The sequence below is a fragment of the Salvelinus namaycush genome, chromosome 18 (assembly GCF_016432855.1).
Source record: "Salvelinus namaycush isolate Seneca chromosome 18, SaNama_1.0, whole genome shotgun sequence".
In the NCBI taxonomy this organism is placed as follows: domain Eukaryota; kingdom Metazoa; phylum Chordata; class Actinopteri; order Salmoniformes; family Salmonidae; genus Salvelinus; species Salvelinus namaycush.
Genome location: NC_052324.1, coordinates 33,418,271 through 33,435,159, shown reverse-complemented (window position 1 = coordinate 33,435,159; position 16,889 = coordinate 33,418,271). Strand labels below are relative to the sequence as shown.

General features: G+C 42.3%; 1 protein-coding gene across 1 annotated transcript in view; it reads right to left on the bottom strand.

Moving 5' to 3' along the window:
• LOC120062919 (protein patched homolog 1-like) overlaps nt 1-16,889 on the bottom strand; it is a 133,622-nt gene that overhangs the window by 60,748 nt on the left and 55,985 nt on the right. The window contains exons 6-8 of the mRNA XM_039012978.1: nt 16,112-16,210; nt 13,121-13,246; nt 947-1,065 (exon numbers count right to left, since the gene is read on the bottom strand). Coding sequence (XP_038868906.1) covers nt 947-1,065; nt 13,121-13,246; nt 16,112-16,210 — 344 coding nt within the window. The remainder of the gene's footprint in view (nt 1-946; nt 1,066-13,120; nt 13,247-16,111; nt 16,211-16,889) is intronic.

Sequence of the window (16,889 nt, the reverse complement as noted above, 5' to 3'; positions counted from 1 at the left end):
AAACAAACAGAAAGATAGACAGACAGGAAGCACTGGGGATGCAGACAAACAGAAAGACAGACAGACAGTTAGCACTTGGGCTGGAAACAAACAGAAAGATAGACAGACAGTTAGCACTGGGGCTGGAGACAAACAGACAGTCAGACAGCCAGACAGACAAACAGACAGTTAGCACTTTGGCATGAGAAAAACAGACAGACAGACAGTTAGCACTGGGGCTGGAGATGTTTGCCTCTGTGAGTGTATTTAACGTGTGCCTCTGTGAGAGTATTTAACGTGTGCCTCTGTGAGTGTATTTAACGTGTGCCTGTTAGTGTATTTAACGTGTGCCTCTGTGAGAGTATTTAACGTGTGCCTCTGTGAGAGTATTTAACGTGTGCCTGTTAGTGTATTTAACGTGTGCCTCTGTGAGTGTATTTAACGTGTGAATCTGTCAGTGTTTAGCAGCTGAACATGCACAGGCAGGCAGGCAGACAGACACGTAGACAGGCAGGAAGTCAGTCAGGCAGACAGACAGGCTGACAGACCGGCAGGTGATGTTTAATAAAGAGAGAGAAGGATAAACAGACAGCAAGACAGAAAAGCTGAAAGAAAGAAAACTCTGAACTGTAATTAAATGATCAGTGAGGGGGATTTGCGGTAGAGAGACACTCAGCTGTAATCACATGGAAAAATACAACACACAACACACCTTTTTCAGCCACAGGGTGGGGAGGGATATAGAGGCCTTGATTCAGTCCATATCGCTGAAGTTCAGCGCTATAGCACGATTGAAATGTAAAGGTAATTTCCGACTGAGCAGACATATGCAGTGTTTACCATGAATCTCCGCTAATGCAGGACAACTGCCATTATACTTCTATCATGCTGTGGCGCAGCCCTTCAGCGTTACGGATTGAATCAAGCTCATAGTGTGTGTGTGTTTGTGTTTGTTTGTGTGTGTAACCTGTAGAAGCAGCAGAAAATGTCAAAACGCCGGTCCTCTCTGCGATACAGGTCCATACTGAGGATGGCAGGGAAGATGAGCAGCACCATGGCAAAGTTAAACACGACCACCACCGCAGCCTGGTCAGGGAGAACACACACAGGGAACAAGGTGTTAAATTAACTCATCAGGTTGCCATGACCTATGTGAAGGTGGAAGGGGATAGTTCATATTGTTCCTAACCCTACCCTTATCACACCGGCCCCTCTAAACACACACGCACACACACATACCGGCATGCGCACCCACACACAAAGTGTACATATTTCATATCATAACACTGAAGTAAGAGATAAAGTGAGTTAACCCACATAAAAAAATACTACAGCTTACTATAGAATACTATAGTACTTAGTTTCATAGTATTCTGTAGTTGTCACGGATCCCTCCGGAACTTTCATCACGCACACCTGTCCCCTATTCCCACTGATTAGTACTTGAAACCAAAGTGTGCCCTTTGGTTTCCGTTGTCTGTCGATTATTGTTACTATGTCCGTTGGTGCGTGTGAGTACTTGTGCTGTGGGTTTTGGGCTTTCGTGCCCTTGTGGATTGTGCAGATGATTACGGGTCTCGTCCCGTGTGGTATCATTGTACGCGTGTGTATTTATTCGAGGTACTCCTCACCCTTTTGTTTTGGGTTTCGACCGTGTTTTTGTTACGTGTTTGTTTGGTCTTCGTCCCTGTGCCTTTACACGGCACGCCGTAATTTGGGCTTAATAAAAAAAACTATTACACATCCCTGCGTCTGTCTCCCGATCCTTCATGCCAACGTGACAGTAGCGAACTGTAGTATACTGTAGAATACTATACTCCACACTGCAGTAGCCCTCGATCGTGTAGTGCTTACTAAAGAATGTTGTAGTGTACTGTACAATGCTATACTACACACTGTAGTATGCCTCGATCGTGTTTGGTAGTATACTGTAGAATACACTACACACTGTAGTACCTTTCAGTCATTACAGTTTTTCTCAATCACGTACAAGCATTTTTTAAATCTGTGTTGAAACATATCTATAGCAAAACAGCAATGATCAAATATTGAAATACATTTACAGTACTTCTGATCATTTTCTTGCCTTTGTAGCTGACTTCATATCTTAGACCACCTTTTGCAAAACATGAAATACAAATGTCATCATTGCACACAAAATTCACTGTTATGGATATTAACACATTGTTTTAATCAGAAGAGAAATGTGTACAATTGTGTTCACTGTTTCTAGCAATCAGTAAATACCACTGCACAGAATTCAAAATCATCCCATTAGTGTAATACGTGTGTACATTACTTAACTTTGGGTTACTCCTAAGTCAACATCTCCAATATTGTGACTTTCCATTATAGAGCTTTGTTTTAGTGTTTGATTTAGGCCTATACTATACATTCATATCAGTTGTGTTCCTCCATTGTATTCACCTTTACAAAAGTCCTCAATTGTCATACTTGAGTAAAAGTAAAGATGCCTGAATAGAAAATGACTCAAGTAAAAGTGAAAGTCACCCAGCAAAATACTACTTAAGTAAAAGTCTAAAAGCATCTGGTTTTAAATGTACTTAAGTACAGTGGTGGAAAAAATACGAAATTGTCATAGTTCAGTAAAAGTAAAAAAATAAATGCTATACATCAAATTCCTTGTATTAAGCAAACCAACAAGATTTTCCTGTTTTGTTATTATTTACGTACAACCTGGGGCACACTCCAACACTCAGACATAACTCAGACATTACAAACTCATTATTTGTGTTTTGCAAGTCCACCAGATCAGAGGCATTAGGGATGACGCTGTCACGGCCGTCGTAGGGAGGAGACCAAGGCACAGCGTCGTAAGCGTACATTCTTCTTTATTTAAAGAATGAACACTGAACGAAACGAACAAAATAACAAAATGAACCGTGAAGCTAATATGGCTAGCGCAGACAGGCAACTAAACACAGAATAAGAACCCACAAAACCAAAAGGGAAAATGGCAACCTAAATATGATCCCCAATCAGAGACAACGATAAACAGCTGCCTCTGATTGGGAACCAATTCAGGCCACCATAGACATACATATGCCTAGACTTACCAACACCCCTAGACATACAAAAAAAACTAGACAATACAAAACAAGCATACCCACCCTCGTCACACCCTGACCTAACCCAAATAATAAAGAAAACATAGATAACTAAGGTCAGGGCGTGACAGACGCATTATATTGATAGGTGCGTGAACTGGACCATATTGATGTCCTGCCTGAGCATTCAAAATGTAACAAGTACTTTTGGGTGTCAGGGAAAATGTATGAGGTAAAAACTACATTATTTTCTTTAGAAATGTAGTGGAATAAAAGTAAAAGTTGTGAAAAATATAAATAATAAATTAAAGTACAGATACTACAAAAAAAACTTAAGTAGTACTTCATTTTTACTTATTTACTTTACACCACTGCACCTTTCCATATTTCTAGTGTGGAATGTCTTTCTGTGCGCCAATGGAAAATGTATAAAACTATGAGAAAACCAACCTTTGTATTGAACACATGGAATTGGATTTTGATGATACCAATGAATGAATCCAGCACACAATGTGCTTAATGTTTATTTCATTTTTTTTATCAGGAATAGTTTTTGATATGTATGACATTTTTGGTGAAATATACATACAAGGAGAGTAATTGCCCACAATGCTGCACCTTTGGATAGTTGTATTTCCAATTTTGATCATCATGATTTAGTGACTGCAAAGAAAATGAATTGATCTACTGGGATTTTTTAAACACAGACTAACTTTCTGTATTGTCTGCTTGGACTCAAGAGACAAGTATGGTTGTGTTAATCTTTGTGCAGGCAGTCATGTTCTTTTGATGAATGTAGTTGCAATTTTTACAGTGTAATATAGTTTTGCTGAATTTATTTTTGTTTTGAAAAGGAAATTACATTTTGAAAATGTATTTACTGTTTTGCAAAAGGCTACAGAGTTCTGTGACTTTTGGACTCTCTGAAAGTCAACAACATTGTTCCAAAAAAAGCTATTACACAATTGAGGAAAAACTGTAATAGCACTTACTGTAGATTTTTAGGCTGTCCCATAAGAAATTTACCATATTGTACTATAATACCTACTATAGTTTACAATAGTATATTGTGGTGCGTACTATGGTAGGCCTACAAATAAATGTATGTGTACTATGATAATGTCATTTATTTATCCATATTACTCTACTCTGCAATGACAATCACGTGCACAATTAACGTGTTGTACTGTAAATATATACCCACTGAACATATCGTACAACGATGTGTACTACTCCTTTCACAGAACAGGGCAAACTGGCTCTAACCAGAATAGAAAGAGGAGTGGGAGGCCCCGGTGCACAACTGAGCAAGAAGACAAGTACATTAGAGTGTCTAGTTTGAGAAACAGATGCCTCACAAGTCCACAACTGGCAGTTTCATTAACTTCTTGACGCTAGGGGTCAGATTTTTTAATTTTTTTAAAATAACGTTCCTAAGGTAAACGGACTATTTCTCAGTTCCAGATCGTAGAATATGCATATAATTTACAGATTAGGATAGAAAACACTCCAAAGTTTCCAAAACTGTCAAAATATTGTCTGTGAGTTTAACAAAACTGAAAACCTGAGGAAATCTAACCCGGAAGTTATTTTATTTTTATTTTTTATCTGTGTTTCATTTCCCGTCTTTCTTCAATTTAAAGGGGTATCAACCAGATTCCTTTTCCAATGGCTTCCTCAGGCTATGACCAGGCTTTAGACATAGTTTCAGGCTTTTATTTTGAAAAATAAGCGAGAATTTTCAAAACTAGTCAGGTGTCCTTTGATTAGTTCCTGCGCGCGAGAGGGGTAACTCTCCATTTTCTTTCTCTCTTTTATTGAATAGGTTACGGTCCGGTTGAAATATTATCGATTATGTATGTTAAAAACAATCTGAGGATTGATTATAAAAAACATTTGACATGTTTCTACGAACATTACGGATACTTTTTGGAATTTTCGTCGAACGGAACGAGGCTGTAGTTTTCTGAACATAACGCGCAACCCAAATGGCAATTTTTTGTTATAAAAGTAATATTTATCGAACAAAAATAACATTTATTGTGTAACTGGGAGTCTTGTGAGTGCAAACATCCGAAGATTATCAAAGGTAAGCGATTAATTTTATTGCTTTTCTGACTTTCGTGACCATGCTAATTTGGGGCTAGCTGTTCTAGCATTGATTGATACACTCACAAAAGCTTGGATTGCTTTCGCTGTAAAGTATATTTTCAAAATCTGACACGATAGGTGGATTAACAACAAGCTAAGCTGTGTTTTGGTATATTTCACTTGTGATTGCATGATTATAAATATTTTTAGTAATATTTTGCGCCCTGCAATTCAGCGGTTGTTTAGGAAAATGATCCTGCTAAAGGGATTCGTAGCGCAGAGAGGTTAAATAGTACCCGCAAAACACCAGTCTCAACGTCAACAGTGAAGAGGTGATTCTGGGATGCTGGCCTTCTAGGCAGAGTTCCTCTGTCCAGTATTTGTGTTATTTTGCCCATTTTAATATTTTTGTTTTATTGGACTGTCTGTGATATGGCCTTTTCATTGCAACTCTGCCTAGAAGGCCAGCATCCCAGAATCGCCTCTTCACTGCTGACATTGAGACTGGTGTTTTGCGGGTTTTGCGAGTCTAAAGAAGGCCAGTTGTATTGCTTCTTTAATCAGGACAACAGTTTTCAGCTGTGCTAACACAATTACAAAAGGGTTATTTTAAATGATAAACTTGGAATAGCTAACACAACGTGCCATTGGAACACAGGAGTAATGGTTGCTGATAATGGGCCTCTGAAATTGAGAACCGAGAGATTGAGAAACAGCTTCTATCTCAAGGCCATCAGACTGCTAAACAGCAATCACTAACTCAGAGAGGCTGCTGCCCACATTGAGACCCAATCACTGGACACTTTAATAAATGGATCACTAGTCACTTTAAACAATGTCACTTTAAATAATGCCACTTTAATAATGTTTACACATCTTACATTACTCATATTACATGTATATACTGTATTTTACACCATGTACAGCACCTTGCCTATGCGCTCGGCCATCGCTCATCCATATACTTACATGTACATATTCTCATTCACCCCTTTAGATTTGTGTGTATTAGGTAGTTGTTGGGGAATTGTTAGATTACTTGTTAGATTTGTGTGTATTAGGTAGTTGTTGGGAATTGTTAGATTATTTGTTAGATATTAATGCACTCTTGGCACAAGCATTTCGCTACACTCGCATTAACATCTGCTAACCGTGAGTATGTGACCAATACAATTTGATTTGATTTGTACGCCTACGTAGATATTCCATTCAAAATCAGCCGTTTCCAGCTACAATAGTCGTTTACAACATTAACAATGTCTACACTGTATTTCTGATCAATTTGATGTTATTTTAATGGACAAAAAAATGTGCTTCTCTTTCAAAAACAAGGACATTTCAAAAGTGACCCCAAACCTTTGAACGTAGTGTATATCATAGTATACTATAATATTTTTTCATGTGTTAGAGTGTAAGAGGTGGACCTAGAGGAAAGAAAATGAGAAAGGGAGCGTGAGTATAGAGAGACAGAGTGAGAGGAGTAGAGAGACGAGGGTGGGGTTAGGCTGGGTCCCTGCCCAGAACACAATCTGGATCCTGTGTAGCTGCCAGACCACTGAACACACACACTAGTCCTGTGTATGTGCCAGACCACCCAGGTAGACAGAGGCCTGCAGGGCTTGAGGTGATGAGCAGGCACTAGGGCTCGCAGACAACACACATACACACACCCCTACACACGTTCTCACTAATGCCAATTTACAGCACCCTATTCCCTCCCACTGTAACCACGACTTAACACCAACTAGACACACACACACAAACATACACAACGCTCCCCCTCCTTCACTCATTCCTTACCTCATTGTAAAGTCTCAATTCCTTACACAACACGAGAGAGAGAAAGAGAGAAAAAGAGAGAAAAAGAGAGGAAAAGAGAGAAAGGCAGAGAGAGAGAGAGAGAGAGAGAGAAAGGCAGAGAGAGAGAGAGAGAGAGAGAAAGAGAGAGAGAAAGGCAGAGAGAGAGAGAGAGAGAAAGGCACAGAGAGAGAGAGAGAGAGAAAGAAAGGCAGAGAGAGAGAGAGAGAGAGAGAAAGAGAGAGAGAGAGAAAGGCAGAGAGAGAGAGAGAGAAAGGCAGAGAGAGAAAGAGAGAGAGAAAGGCAGAGAGAGAGAGAGAGAAAGAGAGAGAGAAAGAAAGGCAGAGAGAGAGAGAGAGAGAGAGAGAGAAAGGCAGAGAGAGAGAGAGAGAGAAAGGCAGAGAGAGAGAGAAAGGGAGAAAAAGAGAGAAAGGCAGAGGAGGAGAGGGAGAAAAACCCACAACACATCACATGTCTTTATCTCTAGTGGGGGGTATCTTTATCTCTTTAGTGGGGGTTATCTTTATCAATTTTAGTGGGGGCTATCTTTATCTCTTTAGTGTGGGATATATTTATCTCTTTAGGTAGGGATATATTTAACTCTTTAGTGGGGGATATATTTATCTCTTTAGTGGGAGATATATTTATCACTTTAGTGGGAGATATACAGTATTTATCTCTTTACTGGGGGATATCTTTATCTCTTTAGTGGGGGTATATTTATCTCTTTAGTGGGGGTATATTTATCTCTTTAGTCCTGTTTGAAATCCCTGAGCGGTTTCCTTCCTCTACGGAAACTGAGTTAGGAAGGACACTGTATCTTTGTAGTGACTTGGTGTATTGATACACCACCCAAAGTGTAATTAATAACTTCAACATGCTCAAAGAGATATTCAGTGTCTGCTTTTATTTATACCCATCTACCAATAGGTGCCCTTCTTTGCGAGGCATTGGAAAACCTCTATGGTCTTTGTGGTTGAATCTGTGTTCGAAATTAACTACTCGACTGAGTGACCTTACAGATCAATGTATGTGTAGGGTACTGAGATGGGGTAATCATTCAAAAATCATGTCCAACACAAAAAAAAAAAAATTTAAAAAAATTGTAAAAACAAAATTCCACTTTGACATTGTGGCACAACATCTCAGTTTAATCCATTTTAAATTCAGGCTGTAACACAACAAAATGTTGAAAAAGTCAAGGGGTCTGAATACTTTCTGAAGACACTGCACATGTGAGCGCACGAATATGTGTGTCAGGTAAGTGGGCTCAATAGCTTGGGTTTGTGAACAAGTGGTGTGTGTGTGTGTGTGTGTGTGTGTGTGTGTGTGTGTGTGTGTGTGTGTGTGTGTGTGTGTGTGTGTGTGTGTGTGTGTGTGTGTGTGTGTGTGTGTGTGTGTGTGTGTGTGTCCTGGTTCAATCAGACCTTTGGGGTAAGTAGATCATGTTTGACAGACCCCTGTACTAAAGCCATCTGTCCACACATACTAATATTGGCTTCACTGTGAGAGTAGAGTAACGTCTGGCCTGTATCAGGAGAGAGTGAGTGTAAGTGTGAGTGAGTGTAAGTGAGAGTGTGTGTAGGAGTGAGTGTGTGTAGGAGTGAGTGTGTGTAGGAGTGAGTGAGTGAGTGTAGGAGTGAGTGAGTGAGTGTAGGAGTGAGTGAGTGGGTGTGTGTGTGTGCGCGCGTGTGCGTACGAGGGGGCATGCGCGTGTGTGTGTGTGTGAGTTGTGTATTTTATTAGGATCCCCATTCCTGGGGTCCACACAAAACATGAAACATAATACAGAATGACATAATACAGAACATCAATAAACAAGAACAACTCAAGGACAGAACTACATACATTTTTTTAAAGGCACACGTAGCCTACATCTCAATACATACACACAAACTATCTAGGTCAAATAGGGGAGAGGTGTTGTGTCGCGAGGTGTTGCTTGATCTGTTTTTTTAAACCAGGTTTGTTGTTAATTTGAGCAATATGAGATGGAATGTAGTTCCATGCAATAAGGGCTCCATATAATACTCTACACTTTCTTGAATTTGTTCTGGATTTGGGGACTGTGAAAAGACCCCTGGTGGCATGTCTGGCGGGATAAGTGTGTGTGTCAGAGCTGTGTGTAAGTTGACTACGCAAACAATTCGGGATTTTCAACACGTTAATGCGTCTTATATAAAGAAGAAGTGATGCAGTCAGTCTCTCCTCAACTCTGAGCCAAGAGAGACTGGCATGCATAGTATTTATATCAGCCCTCTGATTACAATTAAGGGCAAAACGTGCCACTCTGTTCTGGGCCAGCTGCAGCTTAACTAGGTCTTTCCTTGCAGCACTGGACTACACGACTGGACAATAATCAAGATTAGACAAAACTAGAGCCTGCAGAACTTGCTTTTTGGAGTGTGGTGTCAAAAAAGCAGAGCATCTCTTTATTACGGCTAGACCTCTCCCCATCTTTACAACCATTGAATCTATATGTTTTGACCATGACAGTTTACCAATCTAAGGTAATGCCAAGTAATTTAGTCTCCTCAACTTGATCAACAGCCACACCATTCATTACCAGATTCAACTGTGTATGTCAGACATGTCTGTGGCGTGGTATGTGTAGCGTGCAGCTGGGCTTGTTGTCAGGGCAATGGCACAAGAACTCAGCTACCTCTTACTGGGGTCAGAGGTAAAACAGCTGTGTGTGTGTTAAGGTACTCCACCACACACACAGTTGAGAGAGAGAGAAGAGAAGAGAGAGAGAAAGAGAGAAGAGGAGAAGAAAGAAAAGACTGATCTCTCAAACACACATAACTGTTTCCCTTCTAACACTTCCCCCCTCTCTCTGTCTCTCTCTGTCTACCCCCCTCCCTCTCTTCACAAATTAATGACAGATGTGAGTCAAATTAGAACCCCCCCCCATAACAAACAACCATAACGAAGTTAAAGCCCCCCTGCCACTGTTTCAGTAAAAAGCTGAGGGATGGGACTGGAGGAATGCAACCACTCTCAAATGCATAGAAAGAGCTATGGATGCAAGGACTGATCATCCATTACATAACAATTATAGTTTTGACCATGTTTTGAGGCTACACAGCGTTTGTTTGCATGTACATTGTCTACAAACATTGAAGTAAAATAAGATTATATTTTGGGTTCTGATAGGGTACGACAGCTGAACTAAACTCATGAGGCATTTCTAAATGATATTTTTCATATACATATGATATATTTATAATTCCAAAAATGGATGTAGCAACTGCAGATTGCCCCTTTAACCACCTCCCTACCTGGATTATGTTGGAGAGGATTCCATTAAAGAACACCCTCTCCAACATAATCCAGGTAGAATCAGGAATTCCCCAGGGCAGCTGTCTAGGCCCATTACTTTTTTCAATCTTTACTAATGACATGCCACAGGCTTTGAGTAAAGCCAGTGTGTCTATGTATGCGAATGACACTATACACGTCAGCTACTACAGCGACTGAAATGGCCGCAACATTTAACAAAGAGTTGCACCTAGTTCCAGAGTGGGTGGCAAGGAAAAAGTTACTCCTAAATATTTCTAAAACTAAAAGCATTGTATTTGTGACAAATCATTCACTAAACCCAACTAAATCTTGTAATAAATAATGTGGAAATTGAGTAAATCGAGGTGACTAAACTGCTTGGATTAAACCTGGATTGTAAACTGTCATGGTCAAAAACATGTTGATACAACAGTATCTAGAATGGGGAGAAGTCTGTCCATAATAAAGCACTGCTCTGCCTTCTTAACACTATCAACAAGGCAGGTCCTACAGGCCCTAGTTTTGTCGTGCCTGGACTACTGTTCAGTTGTGTGGTCAGGTGCCACAAAAAGGGACTTTGCAATTGGCTCAGAACAGAGCACGGCTGGCCCTTGGATGTACACAGAGAGAAAAATGTTATAATATGCATGTCAATCTCTTGACTCAACGTGGAGGAGAGATTGACTTCATCATTACTTGTGTTTATGAGAGGTATTGACATGTTGAATGCATCGAGTTGTCTGTTTGAACTACTGGCACACAGCTCGGACACCCATGCATACCCCACAAGACATGCCACAAGAGGTCTCTTCACAGTCCCCAAATCCAGAACAGACTATGGGAGGGGCACAGTACCACATAGAGCCATGACTACATGGAACTCTATTCCATATCAAGTAACTGATGAAAGCAGTAAAATTAGATTTTAAAAAACAGAAAAAAACACCTTATGGAACAGCGGGACTGTGAAGCAACACAAAAACAGGCACAGACACGCATACACACACACACATGATAACATATGCACTATACACACACGCACACACACACACAATAACATACGCACTATACACACAAGTACACATGGATTTAGTACTGTAGATATGTGGTAGTGGTGGAGTAGGGGGCTGAGGGCACACAGTGTGTTGTGGAATCTGTGAATGTATTGTAATGTTTTTAAAATAGTATAAACTGCCTTCATTGTGTTGGACCCCAGGAAGAGGATTGGGTTCGGTGGACAGATATTGGGCCCATCACCAATCAGGCCACAAAAAGGGTCTAACTTTCAGTTTGATGAATGAAGTCAATAAAAAGCGCCTGACAACCACACACACACACACACACACACCTGCAACACAACCACACACACACCCACACACCTACAACACAACCACACACACACACACACACACACACCTGCAACACAACCACACACACACACACACCTGCAACACAACCACACACACACACACACACCTGCAACACAACCACACACACACACACCTGCAACACAACCACACACACACACACACCTGCAACACAACCACACACACACACACACACACAGACCTGCAACACAATCACACACACACACACACACACTTGCAACACAACCACACACACACACACACCTGCAACACAACCACACACACACACACACACACCTGCAACACAACCACACACACACACACACACACACACACACACACACACACACACACACACACACACACACACACACACACACACACACACACACCTGCAACACAACCACACACACACACACACCTGCAACACAACCACACACACACACCTGCAACACAACCACACACACACACCTGCAACACAACCACACACACACTTGCAACACAACCACGAGCACAACCACACACACACACACACCTGCAACACAACCACACACACACACACCTGCAACACAACCACGAGCACAACCACACACACACACCTGCAACACAACCACGAGCACAACCACACACACACACACACCTGCAACACAACCACGAGCACAACCACACACACACACACACACCTGCAACACAACCACGAGCACAATCACACACACACACACCTGCAACACAACCACGAGCACAATCACACACACACACACCTGCAACACAACCACGAGCACAACCATACACACACACCTGCAACACAACCACGAGCACAACCACACACACACACCTGCAACACAACCACGAGCACAACCACACACACACCTGCAACACAACCACGAGCACAACCACACACACACACACCTGCAACACAACCACGAGCACAACCACACACACACACCTGCAACACAACCACGAGCACAACCACACATACACACCTGCAGCACAACCACGAGCACAACCACACACACACCTGCAGCACAACCACGAGCACAACCACACACACACCTGCAGCACAACCACGAGCACAACCACACACACACACCTGCAACAACCACGAGCACAACCACACACACACACCTGCAACACAACCACGAGCACAACCACACACACACACCTGCAACACAACCACGAGCACAACCACACACACACACCTGCAACACAACCACGAGCACAATCACACACACACACACCTGCAACACAACCACGAGCACAATCACACACACACACACCTGCAACACAACCACGAGCACAACCACACACACACACCTGCAACACAACCACGAGCACAACCACACACACACCTGCAACACAACCACGAGCACAACCACACACACACACCTGCAACACAACCACGAGCACAACCACACACACACACCTGCAACACAACCACGAGCACAACCACACATACACACCTGCAGCACAACCACGAGCACAACCACACACACACCTGCAGCACAACCACGAGCACAACCACACACACACAGGTACCTGCAGAGAGAAGGCTCGTAGGGCAGGTATAGGGATGAGAGCTGCCATGAAGAAAGCAGTGACGTTACTGATGGAGGTGAGAGCTACACTAGCCCCTGTCCTCTTCAAACACTCCCCCGTACGGTCCTACAGAGAGAGAGAGAGAGAGAGATAAAGAGAGATAAAGAGAGATAAAGAGAGAGAAATCCATTAGAATTCAACCTGTTCAGATAGGGGGCTACAAAACACAACACATTGCAAGAGGAGATACATCATGACGCCAATGATATGATAATAAAATATATTGCAGAGCATACGGAAGGAGATATCAAGAGCTGCAAAACATCTTGGTATGTTCCAACTTCCAACTTGATCTTCAGGCAAGTGTTTGATTGGATTAAGATATATGACAGGTGTCTGCCTCAGGTGTTTCGTAGGGTTGTGTTTAGGAGTGGAATACATTGCTCTTATCTCTCCATGACACCTTACTAAGCCTGAGTAGAAAGACTGCATGCAGCTTGTGTGGCTTTTTAGAGGAAAGAAAACAAGTTTCTACCCACTCTTTGGTTGAGAGTTTCCTTTTGCGAGGGTACCTTCATTTATAACATGTATGAACACAATAGTTAATCACGCAAGATTTGACTTCTGGGTTAACAGTTATTATACACACGCTAAGATCAAAAACACGATGCTCACACACTTATCTCACTAACGTTCTGCAGACACAAAACACAATACATCCCGTCTTAGCCCTATCTGCCCCAAATGGAGCTACGCAGAATCACACTCACACAATGTTAGTTAGGGTTGGGTGACGATGATAGACGATGATAGACAGCCAACCTTTCGATGGTGACGACATCGTGATGTGACAGACGATGGTTTAGCCTACTTGGTACATGGCTTGCGCCACGCAGTAAATACCACACGGGTGGCACTCCTAGTAACTGGCCTATCCCTACTAGCCTATTTCAATAAATATGTTATATGCAGAACGCAAGAGGAATTTAAGATAGACAGAGCAGAGAATTCCACTTAAGCAGCGCAAAATAAAAAAATTAAGATATTGGGTCCAATATGGTGCCATCATATATCACAATGTTTCATGAGTACATCATCATGACAGGACAAAGGTTGACGTCACCCAACGCTAGCGTGTGTGGAGTGTTGAGGACGTGTAGGACCACACACAGAGAGTGTGAGTGTCAGACAGAAGAGATCAGGTTCATCTCTGTTTACTGTTCATCTGGGGATGGAGGTAAGAGATCAGGTTCATCTCTGTTTACTGTTCATCTGGGGATGGAGGTAAGAGATCAGGTTCATCTCTGTTTACTGTTCATCTGGGGATGGAGGTAAGAGATCAGGTTCATCTCTGTTTACTGTTCTTCTGGAGATGGAGGTAAGAGATCAGGTTCATCTCTGTTTACTGTTCATCTGGGGATGGAGGTAAGAGATCAGGTTCATCTCTGTTTACTGTTCATCTGGGGATGGAGGTAAGAGATCAGGTTCATCTCTGTTTACTGTTCATCTGGGGATGGAGGTAAGAGATCAGGTTCATCTCTGTTTACTGTTCTTCTGGAGATGGAGGTAAGAGATCAGGTTCATCTCTGTTTACTGTTCATCTGGGGATGGAGGTAAGAGATCAGGTTCATCTCTGTTTACTGTTCATCTGGGGATGGAGGTAAGAGATCAGGTTCATCTCTGTTTACTGTTCATCTGGGGATGGAGGTAAGAGATCAGGTTCATCTCTGTTTACTGTTCATCTGGGGATGGAGGTAAGAGATCAGGTTCATCTCTGTTTACTGTTCATCTGGAGATGGAGGTAAGAGATCAGGTTCATCTCTGTTTACTGTTCTTCTGGGGATGGAGGTAAGAGATCAGGTTCATCTCTGTTTACTGTTCATCTGGGGATGGAGGTAAGAGATCAGGTTCATCTCTGTTTACTGTTCTTCTGGAGATGGAGGTAAGAGATCAGGTTCATCTCTGTTTACTGTTCTTCTGGAGATGGAGGTAAGAGATCAGGGGGGAAATAAAAACAAGTAAATACATGTCTGTGTTTCCCCTCCTACACACACACACACACACACACACACACACACACACACACACACACACACACACATGCTACTCTCTGTTTATCTTATATGCATAGTCACTTTAACCATACATCCATGTACCTCAATAAGCCTGACTAACTGGTGTCTGTATACAGCCTTGCTACTCTTATTTTCAAATGTATTTTTACTGTTGTTTTATTTCTTTACTTACCTACACACACACACACACACACACACACACACACACACACACACACACACACACACACACACACACACACACACACACACACACACACACACACACACACACACACACGCGCGCAGGCACACGCAGGCACACACACACGCAGGCACACACACGCAGGCACACACACGCAGGCACACACACGCAGGCACACACACACGCAGGCACACACACACGCAGGCACACACGCACACACACACACACGCAGGCACACACACACACACACACGCAGGCACACACACACACACACACGCAGGCACACACACTCGACAAACCGTTTTAGTACCCCAGACCTCAAGAGCCCACATCCTATGCATTAGTGTATACAAAGTACGCTCCTATAGACATTTGAATGTCTGGCTGTGTGTATGTTTGTGTGTGTGTGTGTTTGATGTTGCATCACAGGCTCAGACAGGCTCAGACACATTCGTCTAGGTGAGGGATAAGAGGAGGGGGAGACAGAGAGAGGGAAGGGGGATGGATAGGTTTGTTTTCAATCTTCCCCAGAGCCCATATCTAAAAAAGTGTCTTAGAGTGCTGATCTAGGATCAGGTTCCCCCTGTTCATACAATCATATTCATTATGCTTTAAATAAGGCAAGAACTGGACGCAGATTAGTTCTCAGACTAGTCCCTGCAGGAGGGGTTGAAGAAGCCATGCCCAATGTGATCAGTGTGGTGGAAGCATAGTGTTGTTGATGTGTCTCACCTCAAATGGGATCCTCTTGTTCTGTCCCGTCTCACTGAAGGCATGGGCCAGGAGAAACACATCATCCACACCTACACCTAGTGCCAGGAAAGGAAGCACCTGAAACACACACCACACACACACACACACACACACACACACACACACACACACACACACACACACACACACACACACACACACACACACACACACACACACACACACACACACACGCGCGCACTACCACTTAAAACACACACTAACACTCAGTTGGCCAGGCTACATACTGTACATGTATGTATACCAGTTAGTCAATCTGTGTGTGTGATGTGTTACTGAAGTCTGCCTACAGTTTGTAACCTTTGACTGATTGAACGGTAGTGTAGGTAACACATCAAAAGTTTGGGGTCACTTAGAAATATCCTTGTTTTTGAAAGAAAAACATTTTTTTTTGTCCATAAGAATTACATCAAATTGATCAGAAATACAGTGTAGAAATTGTTAATGTTGTAAATGACTATTGTAGCTAGAAACGGCAGATTTTTCCATGGAATATCTTCATAGGCGTACTGAAACCTGATTAAAGAAGCAATAAAACTGGCCTTCTTTAGACTAGTTGAGTATCTGGAGCATCAGCATTTGTGGGTTCGATGACAGGCTCAAAATGGCCTTCTGAAACTCGTCAGTCTGTTCTTGTTCTAAGAAATTAAGGCTATTCCATTCGCAAAATTGCCAAGAAACTGAAGATCTCGTACAACGCTGTGCACAGTCGTGGCCAAAAGTTTTGAGAATAACA